We start from the raw sequence: 25,487 nt of genomic DNA on the forward strand, positions 1-25,487 counted from the left end.
AACTTGTGCAGGAATCCAACCACTTGGTCTGTTCTTTCCATAACAGTAAATGAGGCTAATTTTTTGCAGCCATGAAGAAATGGATCGTTGATAGGGGGAAAAAGAGGCAAATTAAATTCCCTGTCCAAAATACTAGGCATAACGTCCCAATGAAGCAGGGCATGTGAAAACTGTTTCTCCTCCCAATGAGCTTAAGCCCTTGTTTCTGCTCCATCCCTTCTATCTGTTCGTTGCTCTTTACTCGGAGGAGGGTCCCAGCTCAGCCCCGCTCCTCCTGCGGTGCCAGCGCTCAGGGGGGATGGTGGCGGCCAGGGAGCTGGGAGAGCCTGGGCACAGCTCTGGGCTTCCTTGGTACGGGAAACAGGGAACTCTGTCCCGAGCAGGTACGACAGGGGCTCCAAAAGCAGGCGTGCCGCTCATGACACAGCTCGATGCCCGGCTCCACAGCTGTCAGATTCAGGCCCTGGCATTTGCACTCGGGTGGTGCAGACGGGGTGGTTTTCTGTATTAGGGGTGATGGGTGCACCTGCATTTTTGTTGTAGTAACTCAGGAGCTGGAAGTAGCTTGCCTTGGCTGCACTAATTGCATTTCCTTTGCGTTTTTTCTTACTCTGTCCATTTCAAGGCCTTTTAGGAAAAAATAATGTTTTCATTATTAATATGTACACTTACAGGGGTTTATTTTGCTCTCTACTAGCTTCAGGAGTTTGTAAAAGAAGGCAGTGGCTGTTTCAGCTGTCACAGAGCTTTCTTCTTGCTATTACACTCTTTCAGTATAGTTGTTTGCCACAGAATACAGTAGCAGTAAAATCCATGGTTTTTGTCCGGATGGCGATGCTCTTGGGGCACTTTAAGGTGGGAAAAAGTGCACAAGCCACTTTGAAAGATGTTACTGTTTCGTTAAGAACTCAGTTTGAAGTCTCTCTCTTTAATGATATGCTAAATTTTGTCTTTTAAGGCTCAGAAAGTCAAAGATGAGAGAGAAAACTCGCTCTGGATGATTCCCCTGTGCGTTGTTACTTGATCACAGGCTCCAGCTGCTGGTGTCCCCAGGATGGGTGACCCAACGCTGGGCTCCAGGAAGCCGCAGCCCTTTCCCTATGGCTGAGGTTCCTCCCCGCGCCTTCTCCCTGTCACCTGAAGTGGCGAGCGCTGCCCAGGCAGGAGGGGACCCGGCCCAGGCTGCAGGTGCAGGGGTGATGCAGGGGATGGGTGCCCAACAAGCGGCTGCGGTGGTGGGAGGTGGTGGGGAGAGGGCCAGGGGAAGGAGCCCTGGGGCGGGGGGTCATGCTCCGGCTGCTGCCGTTGTCCCTCAGCCTCTCCCCGCGCTCCAGTCCCACCAACGCACAGTGGTACGGGCCCAGCCTCCGCTGCCGGAGCTCAGTGCTCCCTGTCCTGCCTGCACTGGGGTCCCAGCCGGGAGCTTGCTTCCCTGCGGTAGCCAGTAAAAACGAGGACAGAGGCCTAAGCTGCACGTGATGCTTTCATCAGTTGGGGGTGGAATTTTTTTTATTCTAGTCAGTGACATTTCTAAACCTCTTAATGCAACATAAAAGTGCTTTGTAAATGAACATTTATATATTGAGGCCATCAGCCCTCACGTGATCTTACACTACTGTAAGTGTACAGCCATAAATGACATGACTATGCTGATGTAGTGTTTTGGGGTTTTTTTTTGTTTTTTTAAAAAAAAAGCATAGTAGCTCCTAGGCTCAGACAAGGCCTCAGTTGGAGATCAGCTTTTATTATTACGGAAGTGTATGTATTTGCACTTATTTCCCGGGCTAAAACATGACCCCATTTGTATTCTCTCAAAGCTATTGGGTAGAGAGTGGGATTGAATTTGGTTTTAAATTCTCATGGGCATGACACTGAGCTGCTATTTGATAAGAATTAATCGTATCCTCCTGGGACCTTTCTGAGCTGACTGCATAAAGACAGTTGGAGGTTGTTCAGGGTTTGCCTTTGGTTCCCCCTGGCTGTCGGCAGTCCCACGGGACTCGAGTCGAGGCCCCGGGATTGTCTTTGACCAGACTTTGGTGGTTATTGATGTGGAATAAGGGTGCTGTGTGCTGGCTCATGGGGCTGTGCAACTCCGGTGAAGTGAGCTGGAACCAGTCCTTTTACGTTTTGCTTTTTAGCAGCACCCTCTCCATGCGGGAAGGCCAAGGATGGGAAAATCCCTGACCACGGAGTTCATTATAGTAAGTGGGAGTGGACACTGAGCAGGAGACGATTCTGCTGAGTTTGGAGTTTTTAAAGTTTTAATTAAAATGCATTTGAAACAGTGGATCTAGATTGGCCCTGACAGGCAAGGCTGTACTAGAGTTGCATGCCGTTTACTTAAACAGCTCGTTAGGGGCGTTGCATACGATTTCTTCTGAAGCTTTGTTTCTAGGCTTTGAAGATGCGTATTTTCTCTAAAAAAAAAAAAAAGAAGAAGAAAAAAAGATTAAAAAAAGGGCTATTACTTGTTTGCTGAAGACAAACTATTCATGGTTTTCCCCACGAGCCGATATCACTTATCTGACGGAGACCTCCTGTCCCCGAGCCGCAATGCCGGGCACCGCCGGGCGGGGGCTGCTGCCCCGTCCCCCGCGGGGCCGGCACCGGGCGGCCGCGCTGCCGACGGCGGCCGGGAGGGGGCGGTGCAGGCGCGGGGGCCGGCGGCGGCCTCGGCCGGAGGGGACCCCCGTGCAGGGACCACCCCCCGCAGTGCAGGGACCCCCCCGCGCGCAGAGACCCCCCCCCCCCGCGCAGGGTCCCCGCCGCCCTCCGCGTCCCGCGGGAGGCGGCAGCGGCGCGTCGCGGGGTGCCCTGGGCGGTGTCGGGGGCACCGGCCGCTCCGGCTCCTTCCGCGGGGACCCTCCGCCCCGCCGCCCACCTGCGGGAGGTGCTCGGTGGGGTCCAGCCTTTGCTGGCGGCTTCCAAGCGGCCGGGCCGCCGCCGCCCCCCGCTGCCCCAGCGGCGGGCTGAGGCAGGGGCTCCCGGCAGAGCGAGGCGGGGGCTCTCGCTCTTGGGGGGGCACCCGTAAACCTGGCTGCGGTCCGGGTCTCGGCTGCCTGGGAACGGGTTGGACCGGCGGGCTGGGGCAGGAGGCGCCGTCCCGGGAGGGGACGGGTGTGTGGCACTGCTCAATGCCCATCCCGGGAGGGGACGACGGGTGTGCGGCACTCCTGGGTGCCCGTCCCGGGAGGGGACGGGTGTGTGGCATCCTCCGTCCCGGCTCGGCGCTGGCCTGGCTGCGCCCTGGGGCTGGGATGGGGCTGGGGACCACACTCCGGCCTTGCGCTGGGAGCTCACATCCCTCTGCGTCACTTCACCCCTGAATGACCACAGGCAGCTGAAACAGCTTTCTTCTTTAACAACAAAAAATGGTGCTGAGGGTTTTTTTTATCAGAAATACTTTTAATTGTGGATGTTCCATGCTATCATCAGAGGACTTTGAGAATGTTTTTTCTCCTCCCGTCCCCATTGGCGTTGGGAGGTTGCTCCCCATTCCGCTCTTGTGCCGATCAGCAATCCCAGCGTGACCGTCGGTCTCCAGGCTGCCTAGTGCTTGGGCTTCCTGCAATTTTGCATGTCACAGCAGCTCCAACAAAAGAAAGAGACGAATTAAGAGCATATTTCCAAGGCTCTAGAGATATTTCCGTTATGTGACTGCATTTCACTCTCTACAGATGGGTTCAGCTGTAGCTTCCCAGTGTTCCCGTGTCGTCTATATTTAGTTAGTGCTTAAATCAGCACAAAGGTGCCTTCTGTCATGCCTCCCACTCTGAAGAGACCTGATTGAGGTTGCAGGGTTGCACAGCTAGAAACGCTTTGGAGTGGGAGAGAGGGAGAGCAGCTGGCTGGGAAGCAGAGCTGCAGAGCAGATCTCACGTTCTGTGGCTGGCTCGAAATGGAGCTATTTTAAGCACTTTTGGGGAAAGGCAAGCTGGTGAGTATGGTCAGAGTGACCTGCCTGTGAGAAAAACCAGGGCGGTTGCCTGTCTCTGTGCTCCCCAGCACGGGCAGCTTTGCCCGCTTGTCGGTGGCATTGTTGCATCCCTTCTCCCGCCCGTGGCCAGGCCACACGTCTCCCCCAGCACCCCGGGCTGTGCTCGGCACAAACCACAGGCGCAGCGCCGTGGCTGTCAGCAGGCCTAGAGGCACAAATTGCTGCTGCCCGGGGCTGCAGAGCAGATGGGACGTACCCCGCCTGCAGCTTCCTGATTTTTGCGTGCTCTCTGCACTGAACCCACCCAGGAATGTCACAAACTACCGCGCTGGTAGAGGGCACGAAGGGCCACAAGTCCACCCGTGTTGACTCAATGAAAACATTCACAAAAGTGATAGTCTGAGGTTTAACCTTTCTCTTCTCTGCAGGCAGCTTTGCTAAAACAAGGTCACCAAAAAAGCCTGAGAAATCCCTTAAATGTTTTGATATTGTGGTGAAGCGGGCAGGTGTAATTGCTATACACAAGATGCTATTCTTACCGCAAAAGCCTTGTATTACACCAGCGACTATTTGACAGCAACCCAACAAATTGGTTTTGATTCTATACTCTAAATAATTTTCTAATGTGGATTATAAAAGAAAAGCAGGCTGTCATAGGCTGATCTTGATATATTTGGGAAATAAATGCACTATCAGCTTTGTAAAGCCATATGGTGGATTTATTCACAATCAGCAGTTCCTTTCAAATGCAAGTTCATGGCATTTAGTAATACATTTTCCAGTATACAGCTCAGCACTCTTTTTTTTCTTTTTCCTTTTCCAGCGTATGATTTGAGAGCGGTCAGCTGGCTGCGGTTCTAGGCCACCCCTTGTCTGGGCAACGCGTGTTCAGCAATATAATTAATCACTTACATTAGTGAGTTCTTACAAACTCCCGTATACTTCATCATCAGTTTTTCTCCCTGCACAGATTCATTTCCAGTGCTGCTGGCTGCTTTTTTTCCCTTTCTGTGCAGTGTGGAAGAGGTTTGTAGGGATATTGGTCACCTCGTAGAGCGGACACATAAAATAAACCCAGAATAAATCATTCAGTTCTTGCCTGTAAAAACACCTTTAACAGTCTCTCTTTTCTGCACTTGAGGTCACCTCGTGCTCGGGGACCAACGGGCTGCTGGCTCTGGGGCTGTGAAATCAGGAGGACCTTGGTGCTCCGGGGGCTTTAGGAGCCTGGTTTAAACACCTGCACTATCTACTGAAGAAGGATTTATTGCAGTGGGTATTCCTAGGGATTTCGTCCCTCAGTCTGGGCTGGATCAGATTGCAGACAGCTCTAAATCTGGGGATGTTTGTGTCACCTTCCCACCCTGGTGGCTGTCAGTGTGTGGATCCCTGGGACGGGAGCGGTGGCCGTGCCAGGATGGGCACAGTCCTCGCGTGGGCTGGGCAGGGTCTCACCGCGAGGAGGAAGAGTGTCCTCCAGACGTGGGAAGGAGCCGGCTGAGGAGCGTGTTGTTCAAAGAGAGATGTCCGTGTTCGTCCAGGCAGAGCTCGCCGTACAAATGGCCTCAAGTTGCACCAGGGGAGGTTTAGATTTGATATTAGGAAAAATTTCTACGCCAAAAGGGTTATCAAGCATTGGAACAGGCTGCCCAGGGAAGTGGTAGAATCACCATCCCTGGAGGTGTTTAAAAGCCAGGCAGACGTGGTGCTGAGGGACATTGGGGTAGTGATGGTTTTTGTCAGTGTTAGGGTGATGGTTGGACTCGATGGTCTTAAATGTCCCTTCCAACTTAGGCAATTCGATGATTCTGTACATTTTTCTTTCACCGGACGCTCCTTCTCAGAGCTGTGGGGTATCCGTGCACACACACATCCATGCAAATGGGCAGACTCACCTGTGCGGGCCCTGTCGATACAAGAGTGCATGCTGGTGTTATTTCTCTTTAATCCGGTTTCTTAGTAACCTGCCTGAAGTGGAAATTTCAGAGCAAAACCACTGCATTCAAAAGCAGGAGCTGATGAAAAGTCTTCCTTTTTATTTTTGCCTTGATTCTGCCTTTTAATTCAACCTTTCTCAACCGAAATGAAAGAGTAAGCAACTAGCTAGCAGATGGCAACAAACCCACCACACTAACCCATGAAGAAGAACCGTCAAGGTGCATTTTCTGACCTACCACCACATGGTTAGATGTTATTCTGTTGAAAGAGGCTAATTGACTTGGCTGTTTAACCTGATAGCGGTTTAGGCTTCTCTCCATCCGCACTGTTAATCTGAGGTTTTAGGCGACAGAATAATTGCAGAAGAAAACAAGTAATCCAATTGATTAAAAACAGGAGCAGCCTAAGAGCAAGAGGCAAAAGTGTTTGTCGCTTGGGGAGACAAGAGGCCGTTGTGTTCCCTGTGCCGTTCTTGTCCGTAGTGTCCCCGTGGGCACAGGCACCACTGCGGGCCATTGCTCCCCATGCCCGGGGCAGCCCCTGTCCCCAGGATGGGGCCCTGGGGATGCTCCCAGGGGGAGGGGGGTACCGGCCCAGGGTGTCTGTGGGTGCCGCAGGTTGCAGGGGAAGAGGGACAAGAGTCACCGAGAAATGCTCATTTTCAAGAGAGATGCAGGACGGTGGTGACGATTCCAGGTGTGCGAGCAGGTCCGGACCCGCGGGTGCCTGGTGCGGAACAAGGAGCGAGGCTTGGCCCTGCGTGGGACGGGGCAGGGGCTGCCCGCACCCACTGCCTGCCCCGAGGGTCCCCTACCCTCCCCGTCCTCCTCTCGCCGGGGAGGCACACGGCTCCCCATCCTCTTCTGGGGGTGCTGTATGCGAAACGTGAGCGCAAACCACTGCACGGCAAACACATCGCCTGCAGAGGAGTCCATTTACGATCCCCCGCTGCTCGGGCTGCCCTCAAATCTTCATCTTCTGTTTGTGCTGACTTTGTAATTTTTCAAGGGTGGTTGTCCTTGAGAGGAAAGGCATTGCAGGTTTGCTGTGCTTGACATCACTCTCCATGTTGTCTAAACGTAAAAGCCATAAAATTCACTCTGATGCAATTTCACATGTGCAAGACTGGGAAGACCATGGAGAATGTTTTTGATAGAATGTCATGGCCATATTTTTCTGACACAGATTATTTGAGGGCGGGAGTGAGGGGAACATTGCTGTTACACCCTTGACATTTTGTTCCCATAAATTTGGGTCTTGGGGAAAATGGAGCACTGCAACCTCTTTGCCGTAATCTGTTGGCAGAAGCTACGTACGACGGTGTGTGGATAAAACAGACTCTGCAGTCAGCAGGGTTGTAACTGACTCTCTCTGGTCGGACGTGGCACGTTGGAGTGGAAGGGCTGGGGGAGATGAAGCTAAGGGAGATGAAGCTGAGGAGATGATGTGGGAATTGCTTGGGAGGAGCCGGTGGAGACCGAGGGCTGCGGGTGCTGATGTCTGCAGCTCCTCTGGGGAGCACGTCGCTGACCCCGGGATGTCCTTCGGCAGCAGCAGGGGGGGTGTGTGGCTTTGGACTAGGTGGAGTGGGTTCTAATACATACGAACTCAGTATGATCATGTGAAATATACCTTTTTTTAATTAGCACAATTACTTGTTTTAAGTGAGTAATCGCAATGAGACTGCATACAAGTTGGCATCCGATTTTGCATATATATTGCATGAAGAATGGGGTGTTGAGCGTTTCATGCCTCAGTACCACGCCGAGTGTCCAGAGAACTGACGGATTGATGATGCTCATGCTAATGAATGAATTGCTCTCCATGCGCGAATGTTTCTTCCTTTAAATGTGCAGAAATCCTTCAAAAACATGACAAGAATGAAATCAGTTTTGTTTATTAAATTGGATTAAAGCAACTGGATTCCCATATGGACAGGCGCAATTGGATTTAATGCTAATTTGCATATTGTTACAGTCTCATCTTGATGGGGATAGTTGTCTGTTTTAGGAAGTAATTTTTTTTTTAAAGGACAATAAAATCTTAATGATCACATCGTGTTTCAATGTACACTTTTATACATAGTGTAATACTGACCTCATTGCTTATATTGTTATTCTCTGTAATTGAGGAAAAGGCCTTGGCAAGGGCAGGAAGGTGTGTGAGCACGTGTTTGTGTTCCCTGCGGCCCGTGTGCTGGGCTGGGCTGCTGCTCCACTCGCGATTTGGTCGGGGCTATTAGATTTCCTTCCCTCAGGCATTTTATAATCTGTTTAACATAACACAGTCATTTGTCTTGTTTGCTGACTACTTAACAGATGGATTTGTGGTTTTCGTAATTACTATATGAACGTTAATAAGACGTGATATCTTTTATTAATTAACAGTTTTCCAGGTTTGTTTTTCCAAATGACATGAGGTAGATTATGTGTAAATATTAGTGACATACAAATATTAGTTTTACAATGTTAGCATTTTGAGAAGTTGTGCAAACTTTAAGGCTCCCCATGGTGTCTTTTTTTTCCCCTCCCCTAAGCTATACTTCATAATTATTCTCCGGTAGCACAACTGGTTTTGTTTTGTTAAAGGTTGATCTCTCCTTAGTGTAAGGAGAGCATAGACCTGAGCCGTTCTCTACATTTATCCTGCCTGTGTGGTGTTCTTCCATCCCATTTATATCCTTGTGTGACACTCACATCCCATCCTTCCTCCTGGAGATTTCCAAAAGTGGAAATCAGTGTAAATGAGGGCAAAAACTGCGTCCACAGGAGAGAAAACTTCTCCCCCCACTGGGATGCAGCCGCTCGGGGAGCTATTATTGTGCCAGGGCTGAAGAGAAGAATGGAACAACGCGCTCTTGTCCTGGGAAACAGCAGGCGGCTGGCAGTGCAGGACAGGGCACCGCAGGGTTCACGGTCACCGGTGACACCTCGGTCACCCGTGATGGGAATCCAAAAATGGGGTGGTTATTTTTGTTTTTGATGGAGAAGCTGCTTCTTTTTCCCAGGCGGGGAAGAGCCGGGTGCCGGGGCTGGCACAGGGATGGGGACCCCGCCAGTGCCGGCACTGCCTTCCCCGGCTGCCGTTTGTGTCGGGGCACCTGGGGCTCCTGTGGAAGAGGAGGAGGCTTCACCCCAGGAGCAGTTGGGCGGATCTGAATGCTGAATTTCAGGCGTTGATGGAGAATGGATGAAGTGGGAGTGCCGTGGAGAGAAGGGCTGTACCAAGGGGAGTGCCGCCACGGGGCTGGAGCTGCAGACGCTCCCTGTTTTGTGGCTCTGAGTCATGGAGAAGAAGCATCACCGATGGAATGTAGAACCATGGGCACATAAGAAATGTTGAACAGAAAAAGAATAACAGTCTCTGGCCCTCCATTAACCCTTAGGTGCTTTGAAGTCGAACATGATTTAAGCTGAAAGGTTGCTTTTTAAAGGGCTTCATTTTATAGGATGATATAGTATAACATACCATCTCACCGTGTCATATAATGACAGTACGCAAACACCGTCCCTGCGGCTGCTCCGCCGTGCCCGTGGGAAGGGTGGCTGTGCCAGACCAATGAGGCAGGGGAATCGGAGCGTTTTGTGGTGACTTCTTGTGATTTTTCCCACACCAAAATAGTTTAGTGCTTAAAATACGTTCTACGTTAACCAAAGCGTGCATGAAGCTGCGCTGGCTTTCCAGCACTCAGCTGAATTTCAGACTTAGTTTATCGAATGCGTTGCCAACAGACTGCATCCTTCTGCCAAGGCAGCTGGGGGAGAATCACAGTTATCAGCGGTCAGGCTCTTCGCCTGCGTTGGTGTCGCCTTGTGAAGTATCACTAAAAATTTACAGACTCCTATGGATGTTGAAGCAGTTGGCAAATAGATCACTACTTACAGGCTCTCTTGGTTGTCCAGCTTTCAGTATTGCAGCCAACAGCTGCTTTATTTTGCCTTACTCAGTTTTGTGTTATCCACCAGCCTGGTTTTGAGACCCCATCCATCCTTCTGACGGTTGCGAAACTCCAACTAATCCTGATACAGGTCAAGATTGCTCCTCTGACAGACATGCTGTTTCCTTTTCTTTGGGGAATTAATCCTGTCTGACTGATTAGCCTTTGTGCTTTCCATTTTACAAGGATGGCCAAGCTGCATCTGGGTGTTCTCCTCTCTTCTGCTGCTGGATGACATTTCAGGAAAGCAGAATGATTTTTATAAAGTAATAATCCCAGCACCAAGTTCACAATGCTGTAAAACTTACTGTGCTTGTGTTACAAGATGTGTGCAGCCCTAGTTAAATTTATACCATGATTTCATTACTTTTTGATGTAGTCCATGTTCAAATTAAATGAAGGCAGTGGAGTAATTGCCGTTTAGGATATACAATTCAAAATGACCTAGATGTGGCGGTTTCTCATGTTGGCCTACATCCTTTCAAATAAAATCCACCATTAAGGCCATACAAGATTTTGCATATTTAATGCTAATTTAACAGAAAGAAATGCTAAATAGTAATTCTCACAAAAGATATCTTGTCCCAGGATAGGTGGGGAAGCGTCTGAGTGCTCAGTATAAATACATGACATGACAAACTTAGTTTTTTTCTGCACTCAAGCTGATCCCGGTTTCTCCTTTTGTTTCTTCTTCTGATCATGCAGCTGATGGATAATCAGTTTACAGACTATTGGTCATTTGATAGCTTTCCAGGTTTTTTGGTTCTGTTTTTTTTTATTATTATTATTATTATTAATATTGTGGTTTGTGATTGTCATCTCTGCTCTGTGGAATTGTTATTTGTCTCTGGCTTGACGACTGAAATTTTTTAAGCAGGAGAGTGATGAATGAGAAGCGGTTTTTGGAAGCCGGTTGGCACACGCATCCGCGCCAGCGCAGCCAGTCCCTCTGCACAGGACATTCCGTGAGCAGCGGACGAGAAGGGGTCACACGGCTGAGGCGTGCGGTCGGTTGAAGATGAGCAGATGACCTTCAGTATAATTTTGCAATATCTGTTCCACTCTAATGCACACACGAGCTCACATCTTCCCTTCCTATATGGTCATCTAACCTAATATAAAACATTTTGGGAGCCGTATCTCTGTACAAAACAGTGGAATTAACATGGTGATTTTCTTCACCAACTGAAAATAAATCAACAGGGAAATACAAGAAACAAAATATTGCCTTTATTTTTCCATTCTGTGCTCGCTAGGTTTAGTTATTCAGCCTTAGACTTCCTATAATGGTTATCTCCTGAACAATATGCAGCATCATCTTGCATCCTCTTTATCCCTTGTATCACATTTCGCCACAGCAGACTGTAAGCACTTTGGGGCAAGGAGACAGTATTTATGTATTCCACGGTGCCGCGTACATGGGCTAGGTGCTCTATCTATAGTGCCCCAAGTCCCCAGGGGACCTTCGGCGCTGGTGTCCCATGATGGTGCTTCACACCTGGATTCCCAACCAGTGCCAGTCAGGTTTTGGCTTTCCCGTTGTGTGCGGTGGGGTTTGTTCCTCCAGTTAAAAACCAAACCCAAGGCACCAAACAAAACCCCAACACCGACAGACGACCTCATTTGCAGCACTGCTCAGAGTGGCTGTTTTCAAGCAAAAACTTACTCCTTAGCATAGACTGTGCTGAACTGGCTCAGATGCACTGATGCTGTAACATGTGGCCTTAATCTGCAGAAACGGCAAATCCTATTTACTCTGTAAGTATTTAAGCTAATTATATCTCTGATGTGAAGAACATGTGACAAACCGTTCAGACTGTATCCTTTAAAGGACATTGAAGTCTCGGACCCTCATGAAATATTCTGTGCCTCGTTACATGTTTGGGGTGTCGTATGTGTTCTGCGGTGTATTTAGCAATAATATAATTCAGTAATGATATAGAGAAAGTGAGTATGTTACGGCTAGACTGTCCACAGAGTAAAGGAAGGAAAGCCCCCACCAGCCCCCCTGGGAAGGACGATGGTGCCTGTGTGCCGCCCAGCAGCTGGGGCAGCAGCGGGTCAGTAGCCGCGGCGCGGGGGCCGCCGGCCACACTGGGCTTGGGGCACGTTGCTGCCTCTGTGGTGCCCATGAGTCCCACGGGAGCCCCGAGAAGCCACAGCGCTGGTGGTGGGGTTACTGCTGTGCTCAGCAGCATCGCTGCTCTCGGGAGAACGCAGGGCGATGGACTGCAGAAAAATAAGTCATCTTGCTGAGGAGCAGCCAGTAGATAGTCCAGGTCTACTGCTTAAGAGACACAGAAATCAGACTCTTCTAATTGCAGTGCAGTCCATGGTTATTTCTCCCTGATTTGTCACGTCGCCTTTGCAATCCCCAAGATCATATATGTAAGAAAATAATACAAGTTCTGCTTGTATTATAATGCTTGTATTATTTTCTTATATGTAAGAGACTAATACAAGTTCTGCTATATATAAAAGTACCAGTAAACAGTTTATCCAAAGTACATGATGAGATAATACAAAAGAAATACCTGAAAACATGGTTGAGAAAAGTTATTTCTCATCTGATATCTATATATCACAATCTGAACTTGTGGGAAGAGTTCCTAGTGATTATTAGCCGTGATAATTGCAATGGTTGTCAGTTATCACTGCTCTCAGAAGAGCAGAGAACAAATTGTGAAACCTAGATGATTTAGCACAATGTTTCTCCTTCCAAGTGTTAGAAGAAGATGCTGAGGTTTGATGACATGGAGGTGCTGGGCCTCGTTGGGCGCGTCAAGAGCTCTGGGCTGCCACCACCTTTCCGTACTCCAGGAGCAGCACGTGCACAGGCACACTTACACGGGCAAAATCTGACACTACCTGAGCAAAACCTGTGTCGTTTTGCACTGAAAAAAGGTGTCCCACTCGCTCAGTTGCAGCTATTTGGGTATGTACTCAGGGAGAGCAAGGTTTTGTCTCAAGAAAACGGGCGAGAAGCACTGGCAATGGGCACTGGATGGGGCTGCTCAAAAAAAGGGCAAAAGCAGTAAATAGGCAAAGGGAGATGGTTTTCAGACCCTGGCATAAAATGCTTAGTTGGGAAAGAGTCAAAATGAAGCGAGGCCTGCCAAAATGCCCCAGAAGCTGGTCAGTCTAATTGCAGATACGAGAGAAAGCGCTTGGGGAGCAGCGATTCCCTGAGCTGGGCGGGTGCGTGGCAGTGCTTGTTACTGGTGTGCTGTTAATTATGTACAGCTTGTACCAGTACCAGTACCAGTACCAGCGCGTAGCGGGGGTGAAGGCCAAGTAGATCAATTTATCATACGACCTTTGGGAGGCAGAAATCTTCGCCTACTTTGCATTCGATGAACTGATTCTTCCCTTTTCTGCCCTGAGGTCCTGACCCTTGTTCTCTGTTGCTCGTGAAGGAGGGGGCTGCAGCTCATCCTCGGCGTCTGACCTGACTGCACAGTTTTCTTGATCTGGGTTTAATCCAGTAAATAATCAGTCTTCCTGAAGTCATGCTAATTAAGGTTTGTGTGATTGGGACTTTATCCTGCATATGGGTTACAGCTTCCCCAGCTTTCTTATGTGACTTATACTTGAAAACATGAGAAACAAACTGACTTAGTTTACTGAAATCACAGTCGACATTCTGGTGGGCTCTGTGGGAGACACAAGGGCACGGTTCCAGAGCACGAGCTGGGGGGTGCGCGGAGGCTCAGTGAGCCCGCTGACGTGTGGTGGCATTCGCAGACGTTCTCCAGTGACCGAGCAGGAGCCCAGCCCTCTGCTGGTGAGGAGGGTGGCCCCATAGGAGGATGTTCCCCCGGGACATCCCCCGGAACATCCCTGGGAGGATGTTCATCTGGAGCACTTTCCCCCGCACTGCGTGTCCCTCGATGGCTGGATGGGAATGGTCTTTGTTGGCCAGTGCAAGCCGGTGCCCTTCCTAGGGCGGTAAGCAAGCAGCCTCGGTCTCTCTGGGCACTCAGCTACTCCTGAGGGCTCAGTGATGCCCAGGGGCTCAGGGCCATGTCTGAAGGTAGGAGCACATGCACTCCCTTCTTCCCAGCACACCGCTGGGCGATGAGCGCCGCCAGTCCTGTGCTGGACACCGGGCAGACCCAGGTTTGCTCCTTGGGAGCCTGGCTTGCGGCTCAGCTCTGGGCAGAGGAGCGAGCCACCGCTCCCAGAGCCCTGGTGTCAGCGGGAGCCTGAGTCTGCGATGTCTGCTGTGCTCGCTCGGAGGTGCTGCTCCCTGTGGCAGCGGCCGGGGGGTCCCACCAGCCGTGGCTGTCCCAGGGACACCCCACCTGCGGCGTGGGGTGTGTTCAGCACAGGGGATCACAGGACGCTCTGGGCTCCTGCCATGCGGCTCTTCCAGCATGTGCAGCACAGGATCTCTGCCCTGCGACAGCCCCTTCGGGGTCTCCCTTACATACGCACCAGCCAGCCACCCACCCCATCAGCTGGGCACCAATTACAGGTGGGATGATAGGAGTGTAATTGCCTCATTTTTGCTGCTTAATTAGCTTCTCAGATTTGAAGTGCTCTGTCTACTGGAGTCTGTGAGCCGAAGGACTCGGAGCACATTTATTAATGCATTGGGAACTGGACATGATGCGAGAAATTGTACAAGAGCTTTAAGTGCTCTCCTTCTCAGAATATTAATTTTATGACATGACCTTCGCCCAGGTCAAAAATTAGGTGCCGAGTGTGGTGTGAGCAGCAGAGCGGTGTCAGGCCGGCGTGGGTAACGTCCTGCGCAGAGCTGTGCGCCCGGTGAAGGCACCTTCTCGTGCACTGAGTTGTGCAGACCACGTTAGTGCAGATAGCGGTGGCCACCCATTGTGTGGTGTCCTCGGTTTGGTAAGTCTGCCAGCACTCCTCGGGAGAAAATTCCCTTCGCGCTTAAGGAAAGGGCAATGTGGAGTCGGCTGTGTTTTCAGAGTGACAGTGGCCTTTCAAAGGCCGATTCTGGTCGAAGCGATTGCATCACTTCATGAAGTAATGATTGGCGCAATGAATGTCATGAATTCTAATTAATTTACATATGCATTTAAGTGCACTGTCAAGAAAGATGTTATTTCACTTTCAAGCATACACAATTAGATATTTATTCCCACTGCAATCTCTGGGCACAGTTAGTGCCTTTCCCAGCACCTCTGCTCCCAGCACCTGCCGGCTTCTTCGGGGACCTGCGACGCTCCAAAGCAAACCCGGTGCTCCCCAGGAGCGGTGCGGGGAAATGGCCCATCCCACTGTATCCTCGGACAGGCCCGTTTCCATGAACCACAGGCCACGGCATGTGGGGAACCTGCTCAGCAGCCCTGTCTCCAAATAGCCATCTCCCTCCCCGTGCCAGAGCGGGCAAAGATGCTGCAGGGTGGGAGCTTGTCCTGCTCTCGGGGAGTGTTCCTTGTCCCACCCTGGAGCAGAAGCATGTTCCATGGCCGGGGCAAAACGGAGGGACTGTGGGACGCTGCTGCCAGCCCTGCACACGCTGTCACCAGAGCTTCTCCGCACAGGACCTCCTGGCACTGTCCCCCAAGTCACTGTCTCAGTGGTGGCTCTGTCCTGGTGATCTGGTAATCAATAGAAATAATTCTTAGAAATTTAAAAGAATTCTGTTACCTAATAATATATTTAACAGTTAAAAAAATGAGGCTAGCATTCTAACCCAGACCAGTAATTAGGAAAACAGATTTAGTGCTCATGGATGTGAAGGTAAAATAAATGAGGTGAAGGAAGTTTTGTGCTGAGCGTGGAATCGAAGGTTTGATTCAGTTACTCTTAACACACTGCTTAGGTCCCACGGAAACCTGTGCCCGGGAGTTCTTAAACCTATTCTAATTGAAGCAGAAATCAGCGGAGTGGAAAGTGTCCTGGCTCTTCAAGAGATGTCAGAGTATATAACGTGGTGGACACCTGGGGGTTTGGAAACCAGTGACAGCTACAAGCTGACCTTTGGCGAATTTAATCTGCAAATGGATGCCTGCTTAGGACAGCTAATGCTTTTAGTTATTCTAAAGGCTCGTTGCTGGATTTTAGAAAGCTGAGAATAAATGGATTTCATGATGCAGCTCCTATGCACATTGCATAACAAACAGGTGACTTGTGGATGTATTTAAATGATACGGTGTATTGAAAAACTTTGCAGGACTTATGAATATATAATTATAATTCGTGCACAATGGAGAGAATAATTTTTCTAGTTAATAAAGGAGAAAGGACTTGGCACTTGTTAAAATGGAAATACACTGAAGACAGAGCCTGCGGAAAAGAAACGGAAGGAGGTTGATGGTCTGTGTTTATGTTTCTTAAATAATACTCACAAGCATTGCAAGGGCTTGTTATTCAGCTGGGCATAGCCTTTGGACTGAGGCTTGCCATCTGAGACCTGAACGGAGGATGCGATATGGTAATGTTTGCTTATTAAAAATCTTTATTTTTCTTTCTGGAGCTGGGATTGTCACCTGTCGTACAGGGCGTACAACAGTGCACGCCTGCAGGCAAGTGCACATGGCAGCAGAGGTAATCTGATTCCCGGGTGCAGTGTTTGGGGTTGGTTTTCACCTTTCTTTCCCTTCTCTCTTCTCCTGCGGGAGGTTCATACCTTCCCTTTGGAGACAGGAGACACAAGCGTCACAGTGTCAGTTGGGTTGCCCGGAGCCAGCAGCAGTTCTGAGTCCTGCTGTGCCATGTTCGGGTCCCGTCCCCCGCGCCGCAGCGTGGGCAAGGGGCTACCAGCAGCACAAAAGTTATTTTTAAAGCATGGTGTTGCTGCTGTGACTCTTTCTGGCCTGCAAGAGAGCTCTGGTAAATACATCTCTGCACTTTGCCATGAAACTATGGGACTGTCTTATGCCTTGTCACAGTGAGTGAATTCAGACGAACCTGTGGATCTTGCCTGCTGCAACCGAGAGCAGCGTCAGCCACAAGTACCGTGTGTTTGCTTAACTTAAACCTGTGCCTGGTGATTATAGGAAGGAACTCACATTCCAGAATAATTCAGTGAAGGCTCTGGGCATGGAGACTTCAGGCTTATGCCTGGTTGATGAATGCTTCTGGCTTGTCATGTCAGTAATCCCCGTATTAATGAATGGCCTGTGATGTGATGTGGTTGACTGACAAATCCTTGAAGTTATCTATGCCTGTGAGTCAGTGCCAGAGTTCTCCAAGGTGCAGCTTTACAATGCCTTATATCAACCTCCATGTGACAGCGTGTCAGAGCGTCCTGGGGAGGCAGGGGGCTCAGAGCCTGGCGATTCGCCTTGCCTCACAAGGTCACGACACGGGGCAGAGCGAGCTTTCCCTCCCTCTCGCCTCTCGCCTGAGAGGATCCACAGGCTCCTCCAGAAGGCGTGCGGTGGTGCAGCGGCACTGCGGTGACATGGAGCACCCTGCCCAGGAGACGTGCATACTGGATGTACTGGAGCCCTTGAGCCTTCTCGCTCAGGGATGCTGTCTCCTGCGCTTCCCCTGAAAATGGATCCCAGTGCGATATCGGCAGAATAACATAGGCTGTAAAATCTTGCATCTTCCCAATGAGATTTTAATTCTGTTACTACAGGTAGGAGAGGAAATTGAGCTGCAGCACACTGTATTTACAACATTTTCCAGCACCTTTGTCCATTCCTCTGCATCCCTTATTTCCCCTCTGGTCCCAGTAACAGTAACGCTCCCGGTTGACGTGGCACTTGGCTGTCAAGACGGCTCCTGTGCCTGTGTGCCCTGTGGCCGCCCAGGGCGCACATCGCTGCCTGGATGGGGACATCTGGTGTCCTGACACTGTGGTTGGGCTTTACCCCCAACTTCAGGAGCAAGAGCTCATGAGTTCCTTCCCTGTGTCTGCCAGTGGCTCAGTCAGTGCCAAGGCTTATTTTTTCCTGGACTACATCAAGACACAAAACCCTTCCAAAGAGCAACTGTTTCCCTTTGGCCTGCACAAGATGACACATCCAGAATACAGCCTGTCCTTTCAGAGATGAAGAGGGGAGCCCTCCCTTCCCTGTGCTCGTGCTCTTCCCTGGACGTCAGTGACTTTCACAGCTATAACCACGGAGCATCCCCACCCCCTTCCACAGCCGAGACGGGGCGAGCCTGGGTGAGGCACCCATGGGCACACATCTCCTCATCACTGCGGCCATGGCCACCCTCATGGCCCTTGCGGCATCCCCTGTCCCACGATGGTGTTGACGTGCTGTGTCTTTTTTCTGCCAAAAAAGGGCTTGCTGTCAGACCCTGGCTACGTTCTTGTGTTTGGGAAGGGCAGGTCAGGGAGCAGCACTGCCTCAGGCAGGAGCTTCCCCGGGGGCAGGTGCGACCCCGGGCAGGAGCATCCCCCGGGCAGGGGCAGCGCCGCGCTCCGCCCGCCCGGGACGCGCCGTGCCCGACGGGGCGGGCGGAGCTCGGTGGCGGCGCCGGGCCGATCCGCGCCGCGCAGATCCGATCCGAGCCGTGCCGTGCCTTGCCGTTCCGTTCCGTGCCGTATGGGAGGAGCCAGCGGGCTCCGCCGCCCCTGCGCCCCCCCACCGCCGCCGCATTTCGCGGCCGGCCGCCGCGGAGCAGGGCGCGGGGGGGGATGATGGATCCGCGGCTGCGGCTGCTGACGCCCCGCGCCTGCCAGCCCGCCGTCAATGGAGGAGGACGTTGAGACCCGCAAGATCAGCAGCAGTTTCCTGCGAGACCACAGCTATGCCACGGAAGGTGAGCGCCCGCCGCGGGGGCGGCGGCGGCCCCTGCCCGCCCGCAGCAGGTGGGGGCCGCCCCGCAGCCACCCCCGGCCCCCGCCCGCACCTTCCCCCGCGGCCCGGCCGCGCTGGCGGGGCCGCCGCCGGAGCCGGGGCTGGGCTCCGCTCCCCGCCGGCCGGGCCGGGCCGGGCAGCCCCGCGGCGGCGGGGCCGGGGGCGGCGCCGGGGGGTCCCGAAGGGTCGGCGCGGGCTGCGCCGTGCGGCTGAGCCGCTCCGGTGACTCAGCAGCGCCGGACCCGCCGGGTCCCCGCCGTCCTCCCGCCGCCCCGGGCTCCCCCCGGCCGGGCTTGCGGGGTCCGGCCCCCCACACGCCGCAGCCGCCGCGCTGGGCCGGGCCGGTCCCTCGGCGGGCGCGGGGGGCGCCTCGGTGCCCGGCTTCTCGCTGCCGCGGCCGCTGCCGAGCCGGAGAGCCGGGACCCGCCCGCAGCCCGGCCCCCGCGGAGCCCCGCTCCTCCCGCCCGGGGAGCCGGGGCGGGTCGGGGCCGAGCCCTCAGCCCCGCCGGGACCCTCCGGGACCCTCGGGCTGCTCCGCCGCGGGGGCGGCCGGCGGGAGCCGGGGGAGCCCAGCCCCGTCCCCCGCCGGAGCGGGCGATGGCTGCGGGGATCCGCGGGAACCGGGGGGATGCGGCGGCCGCGGTGGGAAAATGTGCTTCGTTAGTGTGTGGCTGCATCAGTGGCTTCTGCAGGTAGCCAGGGAGTGTGGCTGCGTTGCCGAGGTTAGGAAATACGGTAAATGCTAGTGCAGTGCTTGTTACAGAAATTAAATAGTTGTCTCAGGGCTATTTTTCATACAAGCCTCTGCAGGAAGAAATACGTATTGTGGCTTGTGTGTTGCAGAGGCGAGGAGATGCCAGAGCTGTTAGACATGCAGAATGTCATAGCCCCGGCTGAGCTTGTGGGCGCGTTTGACCGCGGCTCCCCGTAGTGTCTTGGGGAGCAGAGGAGCCGGCGTGGCCATGTTCGGCTCGGGAAGGTGAGCTGCGACTGCACATGACGCTGCAGCTGCCACAAAGAGGCAGGCGCTGCCAGCCTAGGTGGGATGGAGGGACGGGGACAGCGCGGCTGCCTCCCCTCTCCTTCCGCAGATGAAGAGCTCTTGACTTCGCACCAGCTCCATCACAACCTCCCATTGCTCCCTTACCTCTGGAGGATACTGCAGCTGCTGTAAAACAAAACCAAATCCCCCCCATTCCTCCAAGTGGCACTGACCCCTCGCGTAAGACTTCAAAAACCAGACTGCACACCAGAGAGTCTGAAGATGCTCATTAATAGCTTAATTAGTAGCTGAAGAGGCTTCCCCTTACTGTTTCGTTCTCCTAAGGCTCTAGAGGAAGCAGCATAGGACCAGACCTTGGGAATTCTATGACTCCAGCACATGGCTAAAGGAGGGTTTGTCTGGCAAGCGCAATACAGTAATGGAAAGCTTTGGATACCTGGTGGGCAAAGAAAATGATCATACGCGTCAAGTTCACGTTGCTCATGTGTAGCTGAAACGTAAGTGGTCAGCATCGACAGACCCTAGAGGCAGGGGAGGTGACACCCCGGCACATCCCTGGCTCCACTGCTCTCTCCAGCATCTCTCACACTGTGGGGCTGGGTGGCAGGGGGACACGGGAGGCCACGCTGGCCTCCTTGCAGACAGTTTGCCAGCACAAGGGTGGAGGGATGTTTCTGGTGTGAGGTGCTTCCCAGAGGCTGGTGCGGCCAGGGTGGGGCTGAGCTCCCAAATTCCCAGCCGCCTGGCTCGTATCGCCTCGTGCTGTGGTCCATGGAAGGATCAGTTTCCCGTTGCTGCATTATAAAGGCCGCAGCAGCCGCCAGCAAATAAAAAATGTGAAGGTAGCTACCCTAACGTGACCTGTTGAGAACCTGGTTTTCCTGGTCGGGAAGGATGGAGGGTTGAGATGAGCCTGCAGTGATTTCAGCAGGGGGTCTGGGGTTTTTCCAGCCCGAGATTTCAGTGATAAGATCCAGTCCATCTGTGGTGAATTTCCCCAAGCTGCAAGGTGGCTTTTTCAGAAGAGCCTTGTGGTTTGTACTAGAAAACTGTAGCCAACCCCTGCATAGAAATGAGATATCCAGGGGTGTCTGTGCAGTAGGTAACCGGCTGAGCCGGGGTGGCCCCTGCTGCTGTGGTGGTGCTGGAGGAGGTCCATGAGCTGTGTATCGGATGAGTTTCTTGTCACCTGATGCTGTTGAGTTGGATTCTCTGTGCAGTCGTTCTGCTAGAGGAAGGCTGGATGTACTTTGAAATGGTAGATCTTGCTAGCGTGGAAAAGAATTAAGGAAGATAATTCACTTTTATTCTTTCTATATCTGAAAGCAGCATATGCCTAAAACGATGTGGCTGGTAACACGTCTTCTGCTTAAAACAAAAATCCTTCCAAAGCCTCTTCAGAAGATGAAGACTTGCTTTGGAAATGAAGGTGTCTGGTGTGTCAGCTGCAGGAGCAAACGGGGTTACACGTGTGTTGTTTAGTGAAGCGGTGGTGTCGCTTAAATGGGTCTGGTATTTTTATGCAGATGCGGGGTGAGGGTGGTATTTCAAAAGCACACACTTGAATGCCTTGTTCTTGTGCGGTGCTCAGAAGTACTGCTAATGAAGGAAGCGCAGCCATTGTGCTAATTCGACTTCAGTTGCCAGGGAATATGAAGTTGCTGAGATGGGGTGTGCAGGGTTCGGCCCCCAGGTGAGCTGGGTCCGGGGCGATGCCAGCGAGGTCGCGAGCTGGCGCAGACCCCACCGCGCTGCCCCAGAGCAGCAAGGCTCGCGTGAAGAACGTTCAGAAAGTGTGCTTGGTTTGTTCTGCTGCATAAATCCATTCGCAAGTCTGCTGAGCGCCCAGTCAAAAGTGGGACAAATTGAGACTATTTGAATACAAACAAACCATTTGAGTAGGTTTCCCTTTCAGATGTGCTTGCTAGAGATGTTGAAGGGCCCTTCACCCCCCCATTTCCAGTAACTTGCCCCAAAACGCCCATCTGCTGATGTCTTCAAGCTGTGGGTGTGACGTTTTTGTGTAGCATTGCTGTCCACCTGGCAAGTCTCCGAGTCCTCCTGGTGGCTTATAGTTGGGCAAATACCTCCAAAAAAAGCAGGAATGGCATGAATGCCCCACTCTGCACTCCCTGCCCTGATGAGGGACAGTCATGACTGAGCCCGGGTGCTCAGTGGGTTGGGGTGGGACAGCAGTGGTGGCCTTCACAGCTCACCCAGCGGGACAATGCCTAATGAACGAAGGTGTTTCATGTCCATAGATGCCCACTTCATTGCGGGGCAGGGTCTTTGAGAGAGGAGGGTGCTGAGCACTGTGTTAGCCCAGGGGAGGTGGGTCCCTCCTGGGGCAGGTGGATCTGGCATAGGGCTGGCTCGGGGACAGGGACAGGCTGGAGCTCCCTGTCCACCACCTGCGAGCTTGGCCGGGAGCACGGCCGCTGTGCGTGTCCCCCCTTGGCGGGGATGGGAGTCTCCCTCCATCTCTGTCCCTCCCCTCTTCTGATGCTGTGGGGTGTCCTGGGCTCCACATGGAGAGCCTGCAGAGCTTGGCCCCGCACTAACAGCGGTTGGGTGACCCTTTTGCATGGAGACACATCCCTTCCTGCCAGTTTGGTACAAGGGACAGGAAGGTGTGAGGGGTGCCCTGCACCCTGGGTGCTGTGGAGCTGCTCTGGGGAGGGCGGCAGCAGGAGAAGTCTCTGGGTGGGGTGTGCATTTTGGGGTGTGTACTTCGGCTGTCAGCACTGTAGCACAGATGCCCCCAGGCCTGGTGACAGCTGTAGGCGATACACGTGTGCATACTTCCCTGGCACCTGCAGTTCCCAGCAACGAACCTGGAGGAGGAGAGGTGGCCTTGCCTGGGGCCGCTTGGGAAGGTGGCCCGTGGCCAGGTGGTTGTGCTCTTGGAGGAGGACCCTTGGGAGGACTCACAGCCACGGTGTGGCCCCACTGTGGCCACCCTTGCCCCCCCAGTGGGGCATCGCTGGCTCCACCAAGGGAGTGTCTCCCCCACAGGGCATGGGACTGACCCCACTGGGGACATGTGGCCTCGGGGACATGCCGGCTGTGGCTGGGCGGGAAGGCCATGACTCCCTGCAGCTACTCCCTGGCCACCGCTTGGCTGCTCCCCACGTGCTCCTTCTCCCAGGGCACTGGCTGATGCCCCAGCGAGTCTTTAATCTCCTTGAGGAGCGTTTCCCAAACTGAATAGATTTTGCTGTTGAGAAATCTATCATTAAGCCTTCATTTCCTTTTCCTAGTTTAATCTTGTTACTTCCAGCTGTAACCCCCTTTCCTCTCTCAGTCGTTCCCATCCACTTTTATCCCTGCCCTGCTGTCATGCTGCGGGAAGGAGCTGTGATGCCGGTCCCCCTCTGGCCCGACAGGGCCCTTGGGTACCCGGGAGCTGTCGGATGCGTAAGCAGCCTCCGCGTGCAGCAGAGAACAAGTTCAGGCTCTTTTGTCCTGTTTTGGGGAGAGAAAAGCAGTCCATGTGATTAAAACCTGGCCAGTTGGTCACCAGTTTCCCTGGGCGTCTGGCTGTGTGGCTGTGTCCTGGGGGCTTTCCCATCCCTTCCTTCCTCTAGGGCTGGGCCCCGTGGGGAGCATGTTCCTGCCTTGTCCTTACATGGGCTGAGTTTCAGAAAAAGCCAGGGGCTGAACCCGACCCACAGCCCAGGTTGTGCTGTGCTGTGTCCCTAAAAGTTTTTTCACTTTCTGGGTCAGTTTGCTGTGGCAGCAACAGTGACTTTTTAAAAAATCTGTGTGTAGTCCCCAGAAAAGCACAAAAAGTGAGGTGTTTTCCCCCAGTGCTGGGTTCAGGACGAGAGTTGCCGGGTATTTTTATTGTTGCAAATGTGAGTTGCTGTTTGCGGATCATCTGGATTGGGATTTAATTAATCCAGGAACCTCCTTGAAGTTGTTGTTTTATCACATAAGTACTTTGATTATGAAACACCGTTCCATCCTTTATGCTTTTTATTTATATACATGTCCTATGTTTAGACCTCCCCTCCTCTCCCTGAGCCTGTGCTCCAGCCAGGTCGGAAGGACCCATGGACACGTCTCCTTCTGTCTAATCCGGGGATCACTGCGAGGAGAGCAGTGTAACTCAGCCGTTTGTAGTGCACTGCGTCAAAGCCGACTTGGGGATACTTTAATCCACAGATTAATGAGAGAATAGATGTGCCTGGGGACTCTGTAATCTAGGGATTACTGAGAGGACTGGGAGCGGGTAATGATGTGACTCTGACCCATCGCAGATGGGCCGTGAGAGCAACCAGTCCCTGGTGATGGCCTCTGTGGGGCTCGCACCCATCTGCAGGGGATGGGGCTCGGCATCTCCCCCTCCCCGTCTCCGTGCGAGGACCAGGTTGGGACCTGCTCCTGCTCTGACGCTGGGGAAACCTGGGTCACTCCCAGCAGGCGCCGGCAGCAATGTGGAGTGGTCTGGCCTTAGCACCCAGCGGTGCCCCAGTCCTGTTGCTGTAGTGCTCTGTCTGCTCTGGGGACCAGTTGCGTCAGGTCAGAGCCCAGCACTGGTCCTTCCCTCCACCCCAGGCCCTGGGGCACGCCATGGGGCTCGCACGGCAAGCCTCAGCTGCTGGCACAGGACAGCAGGTTTCCAAATGGCATTGTGGGACTTGGTGAGGTGGTGGTGGAGGCCTGGGGGTAACACAGCGACTTTCCCCATGCCCGTCCCGTCCCCTCTGTACCTCTGTTTTGTGCCTCCCTTGGATGTGCTTGCTCCTCAGCCAGCTCCCGCAGTGATGCCTACTCTTTATAGAATCGTAAATTGCCTAGGTTGGAAGGGACCTTTCAGATCATCGAGTCCAACCATCAACCTAACTCTGACAAAAACCATCACTAAACCATGCCTGGTGTCTCCTCAGAGGCCTCCTTGGGCACTTGGGGTGGTGTTTCTGAGTGACCTTGTTGTGCTTGTGCTGCCAGGAGGCTGGCAGGTGATGCAAAGCATTTCGTGCTCCCACTCTGTTCCTGCAGCCATCAGAGCGTGTGGGGCTGTGTGTCGTGGCTGGGGTCTCCCTTGGGCCACGCTGGCCAGAGGCACAGGCAGCTCTGGTGGGGAAACTTCTGAAGATCCGGCAGAGCAGTAGCCAGACTTGGGAAACTCCCACAGGATAGTCAACCCTTGGGATCTTTTAGCATTGGTGAAAAGAGACTGGACAAGGTCATGAAAGCTGCCAAGGTTTGCTGAACACAGAGGGACCACCTGTGGCTTGGGAGGCCCCTGAGCTGAATGTTGTTAGAGGGTTGGAGAATATTAGTGGGAACACCTTACGTGCATGCCCTGTTTGTGTGCATCTCCTGTTGTCCGCTGGAGACGGGATACTGGGCTGGATGTGCTTTTGGTTTGACCTGCTATGGCCTTGTTCCTGGGCAAGGTTCTCGTGATCGCTTGTGTGAACAAGATCCTGCAGGGCTCTGTCAAAGCCCTAACGCTTCCTTCCCAAAGAACTGGCAAGATCCTGTGCCTGGAAAGGCAGCAGGTGGTAGGGCTTCATGGCAAACACCGTGGCAGGCCAGGTAATCATCAGGTACCCTAAACTCTGGGAGCTAGAGCAGAGGCGTACCCCTGCCAGCGGGCTTGCTGGGGGTCGGCTGTGGGAATAAACGCTGGTGGAAGAGATCCTTTGAGAGTGCAAGTCCCAGCTGCTGGGGTTGCTGGAAATGCCACCAGTGTGGGTTGGTGAGAGGAGCGTGCTGGCTGGCGCAGAGGTGAGGCGCGCAGAGCCGCACACGTAGCGGCGCTGAGGCGTGTTGACGTGGCAGGGTGCTGATCAGGCAGGTTAAAAATAGCCGCTGCTTCCTCCCCGCTCCTCCCGATCTCGGCCGTGCGGCTGCCGCTGCGAGCTGGGAGCTCTTACGCCGATGTGCTGAGCCGGCACAAAGCCCCCGCTGCAGCCGGGG

The 25,487-nt window shown here is 53.1% G+C and overlaps 1 protein-coding gene across 3 annotated transcripts in view; it reads left to right on the forward strand.

The window, feature by feature from the left end:
* PPP2R2B (protein phosphatase 2 regulatory subunit Bbeta) overlaps positions 1-25,487 on the forward strand; it is a 99,802-nt gene that overhangs the window by 11,955 nt on the left and 62,360 nt on the right. Inside the window, exon 1 of one of the 3 annotated variants that reach the window (XM_063348816.1) lies at positions 18,225-18,515. The exons of the other annotated variants lie outside the window; for them this stretch is intronic. Within the exon in view, the coding sequence (XP_063204886.1) occupies positions 18,446-18,515 (70 nt within the window). The 5' untranslated portion in view covers positions 18,225-18,445. Of the gene's footprint in view, positions 1-18,224; positions 18,516-25,487 lie in introns of those variants that run through there. 3 annotated transcript variants of the gene reach the window in all.

This window comes from Chroicocephalus ridibundus, chromosome 11 (assembly GCF_963924245.1).
Source record: "Chroicocephalus ridibundus chromosome 11, bChrRid1.1, whole genome shotgun sequence".
NCBI lineage: Eukaryota > Metazoa > Chordata > Aves > Charadriiformes > Laridae > Chroicocephalus > Chroicocephalus ridibundus.